At 39.2% G+C, this 19907-nt stretch overlaps 1 protein-coding gene across 1 annotated transcript in view; it reads left to right on the top strand.

Annotated features, from left to right (window-relative positions):
- The window catches only part of LOC122810599 (H-2 class II histocompatibility antigen, E-S beta chain-like), an 88619-nt gene that overhangs the window by 49030 nt on the left and 19682 nt on the right, over positions 1-19907 (top strand). Inside the window, exon 4 of the mRNA XM_044082175.1 lies at positions 18093-18374. Within this exon, the coding sequence (XP_043938110.1) occupies positions 18093-18374 (282 nt within the window). The remainder of the gene's footprint in view (positions 1-18092; positions 18375-19907) is intronic.

Genomic DNA, 19907 nt, shown 5'->3' with positions numbered 1-19907 from the left:
GCTATGGAACAACTTGTTACCACTCCCACAAGAGGGGAAAACATACTGGACCTGATCATCACCAACATGGGGACTCTATGCTCCAGACCAGAAGTGTATCCCTCACTGATAAGATCATACCATAAAGTAATCTCACTGGATATTCACGTCCCGACCCCACCCCCTGCCCAGAAAACCACAGTGAAAAACTTCTCTAAAGCAAATTTCACACTCCTCAAAACTGAGGTGGAATCCTTCAAAGCCCCCAGGCCTGTGGAAAATATGGCCCAGACCGCAGAATCCTTTATAAATGCATTCTATGAACACCTTCCGGAATGCATGGATCATGTGATCCCAAATAAAACCAAGACCCAATCCTCCAAAGGCAGATGTCCTGTCTGGTGGACCCCAGCCATAAACAAACTATACAATAGAAGGAGGAAGCTACTAAATGATAGAGCAAAATCCCAAAAAGGGAAGGCATCACTGATCAGTATTAGCAAAAAACAACAGGCACTCATAAAATTGTCTAAGGCCAGCTTCAAGAGAAAAATTGCACAAGACACTAAGGATAATCACAAGGCTTTCTTTAGCTATGTTAGGAACCTGGGTGGTAATTCCCAGATATGCTCAGAATTAGTCCAAAATGACAAAAAATACACCGAACCCACAGACATTGCCAACATCGTAGCTGACAGGTTCAGCGCAAACTTCTCCCCACCAAAAGGGTAAATATCTATCCCAGCAGAGTGCTGCCCCCTGACATCTCAGATGCTCAGGTAAGAGCCGCCTCTCCAAAGCAAAAACACAGCATCAATGGGACGAGATGGTGTCCCGGCTGCCCTACATGAACTCCAAGAAGAGCTAAACCCAAACATAAAACTACTGTTCAATCTCAGCCTTACTACAGGATATGTGCCCAAAGAGTGGCGTACAGCAACAGTGGTCCCTCTCCATAAAGGTGGTGCCTCAACGGATCCTGGAAACTATCGCCCCATAAGCCTGACTAGCTTGGTCTGCAAAGCTATGGAAAGGATCATCATGGACCTCATAAATAAAGATATTGGGGACCTACAGACACTGGATCCTACCCAGTTCGGCTTTGTTAAGGGCAGATCCTGCCTCTTAAACCTGGTTGATTTCTTTGAAACAGTCACCAAGGCCATTGATGAGGGGAAGGTGGTCCACACAGCCTACCTGGACCTTGCAAAAGCCTTTGATACAATACCTCACTCGGGCATTATAAATAAGCTCACTAGCTTAAATATAAACCCCTATGTCACTAGATGGATTGCAAACTGGCTCAAGGACAGAACCCACATGGTTAGAATTGCTGGAGCCATGTCAGACTCCAAACCAGTTACAAGTGGTGTCCCACAAGGCTCAGTCCTGGGACCTCTCTTGTTCGGTATATATTTCTCGGAGTTACAGGCCAACACGGAAGGACTGTGGCTGACCAAGTTTGCAGATGACTGCAAACTGGGTGCCATAATCGACTCTCCATCTGACACAAGCATCCTCCAAAAGGGCCTCATAGAAACAGACAACTGGTGCCAGAGCCATGGCCTCAAGCTAAATGCCAAAAGTGTATAGTCATCCCCTTTGGCAAAAACAAAGTGCCCACAAATTACCACATAGGTGGTAATCCATTAAGTACAGAAGAAGTAATTAGGGACCTGGGGACCCAAGTTGATAGCAATCTCTCATTTGACAACCACGTGGCCAAAGTGGTTAGAAAAACATTTTATATAGCCCACCTAATCATGAAGGGATTCACATCTAGATCAGGGAGGTCATCGTGCCTCTTTACTCATCCCTCATCAGGCCCATAATTGAGTACAATGCCCCTTTTGGGATGTACCTTACCAGACACCTGCAGCAACTGGAAAGACCCCAAAAGTACCTCACCAAGAGGATCAAAGGGCTCAAACAGATGCCATATGCTGCCCGGTTAAAGAAACTCCAGCTCTACTCAGTGGCATACCGCCTGTTCAGAGGCGATCTGTGCCTGAGGTATAAAGCCATCTCCAACCCAGAATTAATGGACATGCTACACCTCAGAAAATCCAAATCCCATCGAGCTAAGCGCTCGAGAGACTTGAACCTCAGCAGTGAAATAAATAGGACATGCTGGAGGGACAGATTCATAACGCAGAGGCTCCCTTCACTCTGGAATAAAATCCCAGTCCAGGTTAGGCAGAGTCTCTCATTGACTCTCTTCAAGAGGAATCTTGATGAGTGGATGGGAGATCATAGGTTTACCCCGGGTATCACTTCTGTGTCACTGTTAGACAGAGGCATAGTATACTAACCTCGAAAAAGGGCTTAGCAAAATAAATTTAAAATGGGTGGTGAAAGCCAAACACATTCTGGCTAGGCTTATAAATGCCCTAGGGCAGATAGCCTAGTATGAACCTATGAACCTATGAACCTATGAACCTATGAACATCCATGGCCCCTGCTAGCTCTTCCAATGAAAAGCGCAAAAAAAAAATAACAGCCCCCCACTTCATTGAATAACCCATTCGCTCCATTGTAGTGATCGGGTTATTATAGTTACATCCACCCCCCACCCCCACCACCCCAGCTAGCACATCCACCTAAAAAACAAACCAAAAAAAAAAAAAACTTCTTCTAAACTGAGGCCAACCCAAAGTATGTTATTTCAGTGGGAAGAAAATTATTTAGTACAAGATTGTAACAAATTTTAGGTTCATAGGAGATTACTAGGCTAATGGCTTAAGAGTCCTTACACACCTAGCCAATCTAACCAGATTTTACCCAATATATGGCCCTGGGGCAAGAGGATGGCATGGATTTGTGCCTATGCCTTAATTATCCTACAGACTGTCCCTGTCCATAAGGGACATAGACACTAAAAGGAGGACATACTCTGGACTGCAGCAGTCTCACCCCCACCCACCTTAAAGTAGAACACAGTATCAGCAATCCATCTACATGCTGTGGGAGTAGAACCCACAATAACAAATAAAGATGTGGCCAGCAAGCCTTTTTACAGAAAATATAAAAAATGTGACTGTTCCATCTTAGAAAAGGAAAGAGTAGAGGAAGAGAAAAGCTCAGAAGAAAGACAAACAGTAGAAAATCCTACTACAGAAGATGTTGAAAGAGAATGTAGTACAGGAAGGGGATACTGAAGCAAGGTTAAACAATAAAGAGGTACCTAGAGCACAAATTACAGTTCAGAGTTTGGTTATTAACATATAGGAAGCAGGACTGGCCTTTGGTCAGCTGGTGCCCTAGACAAAAGGTCTCCACAGCGCCCCCCCAACACCACTCTGTGCCCCCATCCTGGTCTACCTATGCCATCCAGATTACTGGAAAAGCTCCCCTGCTACAGCAGCGCCCTAGGCGGCCTATGCCTAAGGCCGGGTATGATAGGAAGAGAACAAATGTGCAGCTTTAGAAAGTGAATGGGAAAAGAGGGAGAAATAGAGACAGAAGAACAACAGCAAGACAGTGAAATATTGGTTGGTGGGAGACTTAGGAGAAGGAAAAGAAAAATAAGATCTGGAAGTAAAACTCTTACAAAAAAAGAAAAAAAGAAAAAGATTATATAGGTATTTTAGCATTAAATGTGAATAGCATTAGAAATTATATAAGAGGTTTAGCAGTGGTGGAATGGTTTAAAAAATAAAAATATATGCTTTTTTGCTTGTTAGTTACCAAATGTAAGAAAGAAGAAAGCTGGAAAATAATATGGGCAATATTGGGGGGAGGGGGTGTTGTTTGGTTGGTTGGTAGGAAATGAGACATATCTTGGAATAAGAATTCTTGTAAAAAATGAAGAAATAAACATTTTAGATGTAACAATTGTAGTGCCAGGAAGGGTAGTGATGTGTGACGTGAGAATGAGGTAAAACATTTATAAGATTAATAGAGATTTATGACTATACTAATATGGAAGAGAGAAAACAGTTGTTTGAAGAAATCAAAAGTTGCGTTAGTAAATATGTCAGTAGTAATGGTAGGTGATTTTAACTGTAACCTGAGGAAAATAAAGGAGAAAATAACACATTATATTAAGGTGTTAAGGGAATTAATAAAATGTGGAGATTTAAAAGTAGAAACGAATAGAGAATGTAAATATAAAAGAGAACTGAAATTAATTAGTTTACTCTAAACACATAAAAGAAATAGTGGAGTAGAGATGGCAGAATTTTTAGATCATAGGGCAGTAGTGGCTAGAACAAGGCTATACAGCAAAATAATAAAGGAGGGAAAAGCGATAAAGAGGGGGTTGCTATAAAAGTTATGGTATTTACCTTACAGATACAATGTGCAGGGATTCATTTTCTCCTTTAAATGAAATTAGTTAGGCTTAAAATGACTGACAAGGCAGCTAGCCTAGTATTTTATGCATGAGATTAGCCGCAGAGTTTAAAAAGGAGAAAGAAAGGATGAGACAGAAATAAATATTATGGGAAGATCATATGACAATAAGACCATGCTAGAAAAAGTGGACACAACATACCTCTTAATTGTCCCTGATTTTGACTTAAATGTTATCTCTGTCCCTCTTAATCCCTCCTAAAACTGGTGACTTTTTGAGAAAACGTTGTGAGTTGCACTTGATAAATAATGACGATAATTAAAGTAATTGACTGGTTTTACTTCAGTAACATATATTAATTCACATTCACTTATTCTGTCAATGTATCAGGTTAATAGCACTCATATTTTAAACGTGTCTCTGACTGTTCCTGATTCTTTTGAGATTTGTCACTGACCCTGATTGGTTGAGAGCTGTGGGACACAGCAGTGAGTAGTTTATAAGCAGAAGCATAAAATATATATTTATTTTATTTTATTTTATTTACTGGGAAAGTCTGACTGTGCACAAGCCCAATTTTCAGTGGAAGCCCTAGGAGAAGAAGTCCACATAAAATACATTTTTGTAATAAACAACAAATATAATATTTGCACATTACTTTGCAGGTAATATTGAGACATAAATAGTAAGTACATTTACCATATACTTTAAAAGTTATATTATTGTACATAAATTAAAGACGTGATGAAGACCCACTTTGCACATCTTTGCATGATTTAGCGATTGAATGGAAGAGTGGAGGGGAATATGTCTAAGTCTACAAATTATTTATACACTTAAAATAAATTTGAGCATAAGCTTATTTAGGTTTAACAATAACTAAACACAATTGTTAGGCCATAAGGACTAGTTAGTTTAGGAAAAGATATGTGGAAATGTATTATTTAAATTCATATGTATTAGAGGATCTCTTGAAGTTTAAGGAATGCAGTCTATGTAAAGTGTACTTTAGAAATGGGATAGAAGATTGTTGCCCTAATCGAGCTAAATTGTCTGAGCTGTTAAAGATTATTGATAGCAAGGACTTAAGTGAATCTTTAAGATGTTCTTGTCACTATGGAAGGCTTTCTTTACCATATTTGAACATATAAAAGATAGGAACTACGATAGAGAGTTTATGAAAGTGACAAGAATAATGCAGATTTTAACACAGAAAGAAAGGAAATAAAGGGGAAAAAAGTCATGTGCCATTAAAAATAAGAGGCATAATAGTAGAGATGCTGACATTATTACTCTGGATGAATCTGGCGACAAACATATAACTGCTAGTACTCATATGAGCAATAGTGACAATCTACACAAGCCAGAAGAGGTAACAGAAATAAGTGTTGTAGCTAATGACTTTGATAAGTTAGTGAAACATTTAGTCAGAAGGCAAGTTGCTTTCACTCACACATGAGGCTTGGCCTGCATGTTTATATCCTGAAGTTATTGTCACTAAGAAGAGGGGTTTTGTTAACTAGTGAAAAAAGAACATATATTTTAGAATACAAAATTATTGCTCTTGAACCAGAAGTATCTTCTCCTGTTAAGATCTTAGTGAGCGATAAAAATATAACTAAAAGTAATTTCACTAAGAAATTGGTTTCACAGGAAAAGGAGGGCTGTTTAGGAGAAATATATTAGAATCTTTTAATGAAGTAAAACACAAACCTAGGGATTCAATAATCTCAGTGTAGGCTTCTTGTTAAGCCTACATGGAGTTTACATGTTTGTGCAGTAAGCAGCAGCGCTAATTACATCTGAATGTGACATACCGTGTTTAAACATAAACGAGTGCAATTTCATGGCCAGCAACAGTGTTGCCTGCAGAGAAACCATGTAAAGCAACATGAGCACCCGCAGACATGTACAACTGTTTACCTACAGGCAAACTAGGTCAGAAGGATTGCGTGGAAAACTACAGTGACTACTAGGGTTATTAATAAGGCAATGTATACAGTTCCAACACATTACATGAAAGTGTATATAGTGCAGAGTAATGTGGAAACCTGTTTCAAGCATACTGAATAAAAGTTTTGTAAATGATCAGCAAGCATACATGGACTGAATTATAATTAAATAGTGAGGGGAAGTGTGTGTGTGTGTGTGTGTGTGTGTGTGTGTGTGTGTGTGTGTGTGTGTGTATTGAAAAGGGACACAGATGAACTGTAGGAATGAGCACAGAGGAAGAGGACAGGTGAAACACGCTCATGTATAGCAGATGAGGGCATGTCGATGAAGACAGTTGTGGCATGAACACTATTCACATTTCTAAATGATACAGTACGTACTACACTGTTATTGCATATTATGTAACTGTCACACAAATTGACATAGCAATGGAAAGGATTCTTTGTGATATAAGCATCCTGACATGAACAATGGAGAGGACATATATCAGGGACAGTATATACAATAGGGGTTAGGTGCATATTGTGAAGCTGTGCCAAATGAGTCGCCTGAATATGAATGTGATGTCAGCAGGGGTCTCAACCAAGTGGGACACATAGTAACAGGCACATAAACAACAGTAGAAAGAAGCATGCACAATCAGGGAAAATATCAGAACAATACCACCATTAATCCCAAGTCTTTGACATAACTTATGTGATTGTGAGTGATCATTGATGGTTCTACAACAACACATTTGTACTACTGTCATGATTTGTTAGCAATCTATGTGGGGAATCAAGCACACCTTCCTCAAAATTTAACATCTGTCCGTGGTGTTAGGAGGGACACTGTTATACCTGTATTTGAAATTAGGAGCAATCCAGGCTAATCAATTGGTGTGCATAACATATATGTGGCACAATCCACACTGACACAAATGTAACCCATGCCGTCAATGTTGTCAGTGACCCATGTATTTACTGTGTGCATCACAAGAACACTATCACACATGCGTCTTATATAACACTAATGTTTATACAACAAAAAGCATACTTAGGTATGGCCAATAAGATGTGTTTGAGCTCACTTTGGCAAATGTTATGCACTTCAGTAACTCATCCCTGGAAGATGTGTTGTGAGGTACATGTAAAATGGTGCATTGTACTCATTTATTGGTGTGATGAGGGCTGCGAACTATAGAACTATAATGCCATTTGAAGAGGGTGCCCCACACATACTCAGGAGTTGTGTTACATACAAGGGAGTAGTCATCAGTATGGGCATCCTGCCACTGTCCATATTGGACATGTGCTCCACACCATGACAGAATTAGCAATCACACTTGCAATAGTCTGGAGATAGCTTGCAGAGGCTCCTGGAAGGAGTCTGCTCCATGATGTGTGTATGCATATTTGTTATGAGGACATCCTCCACTCGTCTGCAGGAAGGATGTCATGTGGCCAGAGGAAAAAGGGGGATGATGGATGCATGGAGCTATGTAAAAGGTTCCCCAAGTGGTAGTGAAATGAACAGTAATTCCAAAGAGAGTGCAGTGACCATAATGTACCCCCAAACACACACACACACACACACACACACACACAGCAGTAGACTGGGCCTGATTTGAACATTACTCGTGTAAGTATAGAATATGAATGCCATGCAATCTCAAAGTAGCAACACCACATATGTCTGATTGTAACACTGTCACGTTGCACTTTATGGAGTATGATAGCATCATTGTATGCTGAGGAGAATATCCCACATTATCTTTAACTATTTAACTATTTTTATCCCAATTTTACTTGTATCCTGTTTTACAAACTAAGCAAGCATTATCTATTTTCTTACTTATGTATAATGATCAGATCAAGATAATACACACTTTTAACCCCATAAGCATAATGTTGCTAGCATAACAATTCGTCAATGATTTTATCTAAACTCAGACTGCCTGCTCATTATTAAAACTATTTAACATATTACATTAATTAATTTATTTATCTATTTATTTACACTTTGTTAATCAGGTAAATGAACTGGTCTAGGGACGCTTTTCAGCCACAACCCAGGCCACAATGACAAAGACAATAATAAATAATAAATGCACTTAGGAATAGAAAGGGAAAAACCGTCATTAAGGTATTTGAAAAAGACTACATATTCAATATATAGCCAAGGTGTGACAGTGAATTAGTGAAACATTAAATAACTTTTACAAAAATACATGCATTATTAATGCCTAATTATAGAATATAACCTTCATAATGAATACAGAATTTATGAAAGAATATTGCATGGAAAATAATACTTGTAAGATGTTACTGTTGTTTAACGGGCTAGTAAATGTTGTATAGCTGTACAAAAAAGGCGGGGGGAGGTAATTATATTTACATTACTCTTATCCTAAGGTAGTGTCAAACATACCAAACCTGAAAACTATAGAATAGAACCACCAGTACAGGGGAACCTAAAAACTAGCATACTATAGTCCATATCACTACAGCACTTGCATCAACTTTCTCTGAATAGATGGTCTCAGTGTCTTCTTGAAAGTTGGAAGTTAGTCTATATTCCCAATATTCTCTGGGAGGTATTCCAAACAGCTGGAACTATTTTTGAGAAAGCTCTTTTACACATGTTGTTGTGTCTTTCGGCTTTTTCCCGGTTAGGGGTCACCACAGCGGAACTCCGGTCCGCTAAGGATTGACAGTTGATTTTTACGTGCCTGTTTGCCAACCCTGACGTACAACCATCAACGAAGGTATGTCCATTCACACGTCTCCACGCAGAAGACGCTCTAGCTGAGAATCGAACCAGACAGCGTCTTACTGTGAGGCGACAACGCTACTGCAGCACCACCACCGCACACTGTATAACTGAATATAGTTATTATTTATAAGAGTACAGAACTGGTTTCTAAACTGCCACCTGCTCCGGTGTGGTGGACAGTAGCCATAGTTTAATATTTTACAATTGAATGTATTGAAAAATAAAATAACTTTAGTTGTAATAGATAACCAATTGTTTGAGTTGAGAATAGTGCAGTGATGGTCATGCTTGTTAGCTTGGTGTATGAATCTAAGTATTTTATTCTCAGCCAATTGAATAAGAGAATTATCATGTGCAGAGAGAAATACAGTTTAAGGGAGGCTGTATCCCATTCTAGAGAGGCATACATTTATGACAATGGTTTGTCTGGCCTCAGTGGTCAACCCATTAGTGATTTTGTATATGACTTTAAGCTGAGTTAATACCTTGTTGTCCTGAGTTTCTGTGTATTGGTGGAGTGATAGTTTTTGGTGAAGGATTAGCTTTAGGTAGCTCTGATGAATACTAATACCAAGATGGGTGCCCAGAAGGTCTGCAATACTGAAGTTAGAGATGATAATTAGTTTTCTAAGGGTGCCATATAGCATCAATGTTTTGTTTGTATGCACTGATGTCCAGCTAATTTTTACAAAGCCAGTTCTACATATCTTCAAAATCCTTCTGAAGTTCACTGTTCAGAATGGATGACCTTTTTGGACCTGCTCAGGATAATGTTATCTGCATACATTATACAGTTAATCTGAAGCAGATCACAGGCCAGATCATTAATATGCAGTGAGTAATAGATAGCCTCGGATGAAACCTTCATGTTAGGCTTACAATCGATTGAAAGTTCTGTTTTAAGGTATTGCGCCACTTATAATAAGAAAGCTCTTTTTGACAGTTTATATAGCAACATAAAATGCTCCACAGTTTTGAAACTATTCTTAAGATCTAAATCTGATAGATCCTGTAACTTTATCTTGCTCAGTGTTTTTAAAGATTTGGTCTGTCGGTGAATACACAGCTGTTAGAGTGTTAAAGTTAAAACAAAAACCACATTGTCTATCATGTGATATTCTTTCAAGTATTTTAACTACTGGATGAAGGCAGGATCTAATGGGAAGCTCCATATATTCAGTAATAATAAATAAATGTTTTCATCACTTTTTACAAGCTAGAAACCTCAGTCTTGATTAACGGTAATAACATCAGTAAATTAACAGTTGTTTCCCAACCATCAAACTATAGCCATTCATATTTCCAAGAAACTTCCTGTACATACATTTCATTTCAAGTGCAATATTTAAAATTCCATTTGTACTGCATGCTCCCTTAGACATGTGGTTAAAATGTCACCATATGCTTGTGTAGCCTGTAATCAAGAAAAGATTAGGAGATTAACTAAAATGTAAAAATATATCTCTTTATCATGGTTGATGCTTTTCAAAAAAAAAAATCACTTTTTAGACTCCACACAGAAGGCGCTCCAGCTGAGAATCCAACCAGAGCGCCTTCTGTGGGGAGTGGCGTTCGAAAGACGTGTGTGAATGGGCGTGACTTCATTGAAGGTTGGGCGTCGGGCTGGCATCTCGGCACCCCAAAAATCGACTGCCAAACATTAGCGGACCGGAGTTCCGCTGTGGCGATCCCTAACCGGGAAAAGCTGAAAGAAAACCAACAATAAGAAAACAATTTTTTAATTTTAGCATAAACCAGTATGCTAACTTTCATATTGTATGGCATTTCTATACGTATCACTGTTACTCTGTACACCAGTCATTTGGTCTGCAGAGAACACTGTTAGGAGATTTAATCAAGTGGAGGTTTGGTCAGTGGTAGTTTTATTCGAGTGTATTTGATTTCAAAAGATGTAAGTGTGGTTGGGGAGATAACTTTTGTTTTTCATCTAATGCTAAACGTTTCAGATATACCAAAACTTTCAGCATTGTTGGGTGCATTTGTGGGTTAGGCTTAGACTAAGGGCTAAGGTAGGGGCTATGTTTAGTGTCATGCAAGTGCGCAGTTGATGAGGGTGACAGTGCGCGTGTGTGGGGGGGGGATGTGTGTGCTCGCGCACGCACATGTGCAAGTGTTTGTGAGTCAGGGCTAGATTAATGGTTAGATAAGGGGTAGATTTAGTGTTGTGAGCAGTACGTGGTGTGTGTCCTGGGATCTTGTTTAGTGACAGTGTAAGAGAAGGGATTTTTGTAAGGTAAGGTACAGAGATGGGGTTGGGGTTAGCATGCATCATCAGTAAGGTGGTACATGGAGTAGACTAATGCCTAATACCAAAGATGATTTTCAGCACTGACTAATTTAACTATACCATTATAATATAATATGATGTAATAACCTCACAGAAAAGAAGTGGGGTTAATTTTAGTAAAAAGCCTTAAGTATTCAGATTTCAGATGTGGAATTTGAGATATGTGACTAGCAATATTCATTCCAGATAGCATAACAGATTACAATGACGAAGAAATGAGCCGTATGCTTAAAGACTCTAAAAGTTTGCAATTATGTGGCAATCTATCATTTATTTATTGATTTTTCTGAGAAATGCCTTAGTCAATGGATGCTGCAACAGTGTCTTGGGGGTGAAGACAGATTTTTCTTTCTTTTCTATGATGCAGGTTTGCTGAACAAAATATAAAAGTGGTCCTAAGAAGGTATTCTAAATCGCTAATACATTTTTTATTTGCTCTTTGGTTTCTGGGCTTGTTGTTCTTCCAGTAAGAGGTACAATATCTAGGGTGACAGGGGGAATGCCTTAGAGAATGGGCCAAGAAATGGCAACTAATATATAATGCAGGGAGAGATAAAGTACTTCAGCTGGAATCTAATCACTATAAAGAAGAACATCACTTGAATTTTAAGAGTGACCTTAAAAAGCCCAGAGCAGGAAACCAGCCCTGAATGATCATCAGAAGATCACTAGTCAGTGTGACAGTGCTTGTAGATGGGAGAACAGCAAGTGGGGTACCCTTGTGGGAACTGCAGCCATGTAAGCTTAAATCAGTGGCAGGGAAGCTACTGAGAAACCTAGGGGGGTATTTATTTATTTGTTTGTCTTTATTAACCAAAAAAGTCAGACTGGGCAAAACCCATTTTTAACCCATTTTACTAGTGGGGATTAAGAATACTAGGGTACTTGGTGACATACAGCCTTTTATAGGAAGAGCGGTAGAAAGGTCTGTGTGTAGAGAGGGATGAGGTTTATAAAAAAAATAAGGGGTGTGAAGACACAGAAAAAAAAAAAAGACAGATGAAGATGAAGAGTGTGTGTTTAGGTGTTGGTGGTTTAGGTTTTAGCTGGAGAGGAGTGTTGCAGTATTTATTTTAGTGCTGGACATTTTTCTAGTGCGTATATAAGATTGTGTGTAGCAACAAGTTGTGAGTATGGTAAATAGTTAGGTAGCTCAAGCCAGTTGTTTTAGGGTTCTGCAATGATGAGTCCTATACATGGCGGAAAATTTGGCTACTTTATGTAAGAGGTGGACAGTTTAGCTTTAGGTGTAGTTGTTAGGTTAGTAAGAACAGGTGAGGTGTGTCATAGGGATGAAATAGGGTAGCTAGATGCTAGTATTTTAATTTCTAGTAAGTATTTTTTGGATCAACTGTCAAGTAGTATTTGTAGCACCACAACAGCACTTTCACCTCCTCTGAGAAAATTCAAAACAACAGCTAGGATCCAAAACGAAATTTTTGTCAAGTAGTATTTGGTTCTACTGAGGGAGCCAGGCCAGGTTTCTGATGTGATTTTTTTAATGGCTTGCAATGTCAAATTTGAGGTTAGTCAATTAGGATATCCAGGAGTTTTGTTTAGATTACAGTTTAAATTTTGTGTTGTTGGATAAGGTTATTTCAGAATGTACTGTTTAGGAGTGAATAGAATACTTTCTTTTTAGTATTTAAAATTAGATTTGTATCTTTTAGACACATTTCAATAGCACTGAAAGAATTTTGAGTGATGTCCTAAGTGCTAGTAGGGATAGGGCTGCACATGTCAGGGGCGAGTCATTAGCATACTGAACTACAGATGGGTGGCAGTACATCGTTTGTTCATAAAACATGTTGAATAACAGAGGGCCTAATACTGATCCTTGTGAGGTGCTGACAGTGACAGGTAGGAAAAAGGAGAGATTTTGTTTCCATTTGATGGCTTGGTGCTTCTCAGCCTCAGGGAGAGGACTGGGTGAAGCTGAGGGAAGAACGTTCAGTAAGAAGATATTGCCAGGATACAGTGCCAAATGCTTTTAATAAATCTATGATCAGTGCAGATTCCAGGTTGCTGTCATTCCTGTGTTGGTTTATGATATTGGTGAAGTTGAAGAGTGCAGTGGTAAAGCTTTTGTGAGATCTTAAATCATTCTGGGTTTTGGAGAGAAGGTTGTTAGAGTTAATGTAATGCAAAAGTTGTGAGTGGATGCATTCTTCTAGTATTTTATGCAGAGGGGATAGGATGGCAATAAGTCTGTAACTGGAAAAGTCTGTTGATGTGTCATCTTTGTGGAGAGATATCATATAGGATTTTTTCAATAAGGATGGAGCATATCACTCAGATATGGATTGATTTATCAGTATGGGTACAGGGAATGTCACAGTGTCACCTGCTATTTTTAAGTATTGTGTTGGAAGTTGTTCAGTAGGGTGGCCACGGTGGTGCAGCAGTTAGCGTTGCCACCTCACAGCAAGAGGTTCTCCGGTTCGATCCTCGGCTGGGGTACCTTCTGTGGGGAGTCTGCATGTCCTCCCTGTGGTCGTGTGGGTTTCCTCCGGGTGCTCCAATTTCCTCCCACATCCCAAAGACCTGCTGTAGGTGGATTGGATACTCTCAAATACTCTCAAATTGGCCCTAGGCATGAGTGTGTGCATATGTGTGTGCCTTCCGTGGAAGGTTGGGCGCTGGGCTGGCAACTCGACACCGTAAAACTCCACTGCCAATCATGAGCAGACAGGTGATCCGCTGTTGCGACCCCTAACTGGGAAAAGCCAAAAGAAGAAGAAGAAGTGTTGGAAGTTGTTCAGTAGCTAAAAGAGGTTAGTTTTACTTTCAGTGGAAATTTTCTTGTAGTAGAAGTAGAGACTGGGAGGAAGGATAATGAGTGTGCTTAGGATAGGATGGGGGAAGTACTGATAGATTTTCTGTAGTAGAATTGTTGAAAACATTCTTTCGAAGCAAGCTAGGCCAGAGAAAATAACTGAGCTATGTGAAAGTATTTCTAAACAAGTTAGGTCAGAAAGAATTTGTGTTCTGTAAAGCATTGTTACAGCTGCAGGTTCCAGGTTTAGATAAAGGATCAGATGTCTGTGTTGTTATAGAGAAAGTAATATTATTGAACATTGCTTGCCTAGAAGAAGGCAGTTATAAACATTGAATTGCATCCTTACTTTTATTAAAAGTTCTGTAATGAATGACTCACTGTTTGTGCAAATGGAAATTACAGGTGAGATCATGAGAAACTTTCTCAGTGTTTGAAAACATTCTGAGATATAGCTGTTTAAGCCATCAGTAGTTGATAACTGCATGATGTTACTGTCAGCTTAAGAATATGAATTGTGACTTGGGGAAATAATTTTCCAGAAGGCACCACCTAAGCAGGCCAGTGATTTGTTTTATGAAATTAAGTTGGTCAGGGTAATGTGTCATGATAGATTCACATTCTGTCTATTCCCAGTAGCTGCCATTACTATTTTAGACCAATAAAGCTTCTTGCCATGATATGATTTGTGTCTCAGTGAACTTCTTGTGAAATATGCAGTTATCAAATATTTTATAAGAGGGAGAGTTGAATTGTTATTATTTATCAGAGATAGTGCTGTCTGTATAAAGAAGGAGTTGAACTGAGATGGTATTGAGTCAGTGGTGTTAGTAGCAGAAGGATAGGATGATGTGGTTTTGCCTGGATGCATTAATTTGTTTAATGATGACCAAAAAAAATCTTGGGTTATTATGGTGTTTATACTGAAGGCTGGTGTAATTGGTTTGCTTATCCATTTTCATATGGTCCTTAGCAACAGAGATGGCCGAATGTACAAAATGTTTTTTGTGTTCTGCTTTTATGCAAGTCTTTCCAGACTTTGTCTCTTTGAAGCATGCTGTTTTTAGTTTCTTTAGTTAGTGAGCACTCTGAGAAGATACTAAATCACACAACACAGCGAAAGACCACTATTAATACCAAAATAAAACATGAACTTTGCTGTGAATAGTATCACGGTCACTCTGAGAAGATAAAAATCTCCAGGACAGCAACCAACAGGAAAACAGCCAAGCCTGATACACTTTTATGATTGGGCTATAGATGGACTTGACAAGGGAGTATCAGTAGACATAGTCTACATGGAGTTCCCAAATTGTCTTGACTTGGCCATACACAGCAGGCTAAGCAAACTGGATGGATTTGGGTAGAACCAAGACTGAGGAACTGGATTACTGTGTGGTTGAATGGTACAACAGAGAAGGTTGAGAGGAAAAATATCAGGAATTGCAAAACTGAACAGTAAAGTACAGTGCGCATCTGTCCTGTGTCCAGTACTCCTCAGTCTGCTTGACTCAGTCATACCTGAGATAGCAGAGAGCAGGACTGACCTTTTTGATAGGTGCAGTAATAGAGAATAGGGAATGGGAAAAGAATCCAAAGAAGGATTGGAAAGGCTGAACATTTGGACAGAAAGTTGGCAGTTGAGGTTAACTACATGTAAATGCAAAGAAGTACAGTTGTTCCACAACAGTGGTGTAAACTGTCAACTGGGTGAGCGAAACCAGTGGCAACAGAATAGGAAAAGGAAGATGGGATGTTTACACCTGGAGTGGACCAACAGGACCAGAATGAGAGGGCAATGGCAACAATAAATGTAATGGTTGGGGTGAATCCTCAGGGAAATAGATTCCAGAAGAGAAGAAATAATAATTAGTAATAATTCCAATCTACTCATTAAATCACACCTTGAATATTGCATACTGTTCTGGGGATCATACAAAGAAAGGAACATCAAGCTGCCAGAAGAAGCCCAGAAAAAAGCCATCAGAGGAATGCAAGAGATGCAGGATATGACCAGAGATTAGGGGACCAATAGCTCATCTCATTATTGACCAAAAGAGAGCGAAGGAGCAAGATATTGATGTACAAGATCATATTAGGGAGGCATGAAGGAATTGTCTCGAACAGCAAGTATAAGGGCAGCACTGGCTTCAAGCTGTAGGAATTAACTACTTCTTAGCCCTCCAAAAGCATTTCTTTACAGGGAGGGCTGGGGATCCATGAAATGGGTTACTAAAATGTATGATGACAGGGACAATGATCTATGGTTCTTAAAAAAATGAAATTATGTCTTTGTGAAGTTATATCTACTTACCATGATTTCATTATATTTTTTTTACTACAAACACACACACACAATATATATATATATATATATATATATATATATATATATATATATATATATATATATATATCAGTCTTTAGCTCCATCAATTCCTGTTGGTATGTGTGAAGTGTCATGTGACTTTAAGTGTAAACAGTACCACCAGTGGGCGACTTATCACAATTTCACCAGCCAAGAGATTATAGATTGCTTTAGAGTTGGTTGGTATATTGTAGTGGTCTTGGTTGTCATAAGTCTCTTACAAACCCACACACACACACACACAAGCACACACACACACACACACACACACACACACACACACACACACACACACACACACACACATGCACACACACACACACACACACACACACACACACACACACACACACACACAAACACAAAAACACACACACAGACATACACGCACACATACACATGCATACATACACACACGCATGCATGCACACACACACATACTGGCCTCTGCTCACCTATTTCCCAGGCCTCTCCTTCTAGAATATTCAGTAATTTGTTCAGTATAATGTTTTTACATGTGCAGGATTACATATGGCTTCCAATCACACCACAGGAAAAATATAATACCATGCATTTGAATATTTAATATTTTCTTATGTTGCCATGCAGTGCCTCTTAACTGAGCAAGGCTTGCTCGGAAGTATCTGTATGAGTCCTGGTCTCGAAGTACATCATCTTTTCTCATTTCATCATGGTCATGTGAAAAAAGAGTTAATATATTTAAATAAGGGAGTGGGAAGGGCTTGGGTGCAAGGGTAGCTGCCTCCCCCTGTAAAAAAATATATACAAATATATATTTTTTACAAGGTTACAAATAGTTGGTTTGATTTTTTTTGTCGGGGGGGGTTGAACCTTTGTCTAAGTGAAACCTTGGTGAAATGTATGGAAGAAAGGAAAAGGGGGCTGAAATGCAAGGTGAATTTTACCTATTTAATTTTGTTCATGACATATTTTGGAGCTCAAAAAAAGAAGTGTGAGTTGGTAGTTTTCACAAAGGGAAAGATCTTTAGTAATAGCTATACTGCAAACTTGAAATTCAGGTTGACATGCACCCTTATTAAATTAAGCAACTGAGGTGCTTTTAAATGCTTTCAGAAGTGCAACACTTTTAGCAAGTGGGAACTGGAACAGTCACCCATTAACACAGAAGATCTTATCAATCAGCCATGAAAGACTTAATGTTTTATTTCCTGTTTCTAAAGTAAATCAAGTACCAATGATTTAATTGTTTTAGTTGTGGCAGATAAATCAACATTCAGTGGAAAGGATCGTTTGCATGTCTTTTGCATGAGCTCATTTGCCAATCTTCCAGAGAAGACTCATTTAATATATTTGTTTCTACTGACTTCTGCTATGAATTACTTGCATATAAATAGAAAGAAATTCATGGTCTAACACATTGTAACACAATGGCTTGATTCTATTTGGGGACAGAGGGAGCTGATAGAGTTCAAATTATAGGGTGTTACTCCTCATAGTCAAATGAAGCCTTTTGCCTGTAAATATTATTGAAAACAAATGACTGCTAAGTGTCTTGAAGTGTATCTGAGATGATAATTCAATTGTAAAGTGAAAATGATTTACCTTACCTAATGATTTCCCTCATATTTATTTATGTTCTCTTTTTAATTTGATAACTCTCTCATTGTTTTTCTTACAGTTATCCCTACCATCACAATTCGACCACTTAAAGCTGTGATACAGGAGCACCCTAACTTGCTCATGTGTGTCACCAGTGGGTTTTACCCTCAAAGTATAAATGTCACACTGCTTAAGAATGGAGGAGAGGTTACCCATGATATAGCATCATCTGGTGTGATACCTAATGGAGACTGGACTTATCAGATCACTTTATTAATGGAATTCATACCACAAAAGGAGGATGTATACAGCTGCAAAGTAGAACACAGTAGTCTGAAGGAACCAATGATTATGGACTGGAGTAAGTACCGTTTACAGTGTTACCTAATGTTTACTTCTAGAGAGCATTGTATGCCCTCTAATGGGAAAATGATTACATTAAAATACTGACAGCACACACACTGCATATCAGGAGAATAAGTAACAAAAACACTTGTAAATCTGGTTTAGAAGTACTACTGTTTGAAGTGTTTAATGTTTCTACAGCATTACATACTAACATTAATAACTGCCTGTCATTTTAAATTGCAATAGATAGTGATTGCCTTATCCATCTATCCTTATCAGTAGTGCAGTACGTCTGTCTACATGTGCTCATGTTTGGGAACTCTACACATAGTTTCATAGTTTCATAGTTTAGTACTAGGCTATCTGCCCTGGGGCATTTGTAAGCCTAGCCATAGTGATGTGGCTTTCACCACCCCATGAAATGGTACAAAAATGCACAGAATAGATTTAGAATACTGTGCCTCTGTCTAGTAGTGACACAATGAAGGTCCCCTTATATAATAGAATTAGTTTACTGTGCCCCTGTCTAGTAGTGACACAGATGCGACCCCTGGGGTAAACTTACAATCTCCCATCCACTCATCAAGATTTCTCCTGAAGAGAGTCAGTGAGGGGCTCTGCCTAACATGAACTGGGATCCTGTTCCAGAGCATGGGAAGCCTCTGGGTTATGAATCTATCCCTCCAGCATGTCCTATTCATATTTGTGCCGAGGTTTAAGTCTTTAGCTCTCATGGTCCTGATGGATTTGGATTTTTTGAGGTGGAGCATGTCCATCAGTTCCTGATTGGACATGGCCTTGTATGTCAGGCAGAGATCACCTCTGAGCAGGCAGTATGCTACTGAATAGAGCTGGAGTTTCTTTAGTCTGGCAGAATAAGACATATGTTGGAGACCCTTGATCCTCTTGGTGAGGTACCTTTGTGGTCTCTCCATCTGTTGCAAATGCCGGGTGAGGTACATACCAAATGGGGCATTGTACTCAATCATGGGTCTGATGAGGGAGGAGTATAGGCATACAATGACATCCTTGGATCTGGATGTGAATCCCTTCATGATAAGGTGTGCAAGGTAGAATGTTTTTCTAACCACTTTGGCAACGTGGGTGTCAAATGAGAGGTCGCTGTCGACTTGGGTCCCTAGGTCTCTGATTACTTTTTCCATACTCAGTGGGTTGCTGTCTATGTGATAATTTGTGGGTACTTTGTTTTTCCCAAAGGGGATGACTATACATTTTTTGGCATTCAGTTTAAGGCCACGACTCCGGCACCAGCTGTCCGTTTCTGTGAGGCCTTTTTGTAGGGTGTATGTGTCCACTGGTGTATCAACTATGGCACCTAGTTTGCAGTCATCTGCGAACTTTGTCAGCCACAACCCTCCCATGTTTGCTTTAACATCTGAGAAATAAATGCCGAACAAGAGGGGTCCCAGGACAGATCCCTGTGGGACACCACTTGTGACTGGCTTTGAGTCTGACATTGCTCCAGCGATTTTAACTTTATGGGTTCTGTCCTTTAGCCAGTTTGCAACCCATCTAGTGACATAAG

Source organism: Protopterus annectens, chromosome 9.part0, assembly GCF_019279795.1.
Source record: "Protopterus annectens isolate FY-2018-M chromosome 9.part0, PAN1.0, whole genome shotgun sequence".
Lineage (NCBI taxonomy): Eukaryota > Metazoa > Chordata > Ceratodontiformes > Protopteridae > Protopterus > Protopterus annectens.
The sequence above is the reverse complement of the archived record's forward strand: the minus strand, read 5'-3'. Positions and strand labels throughout refer to the sequence as shown.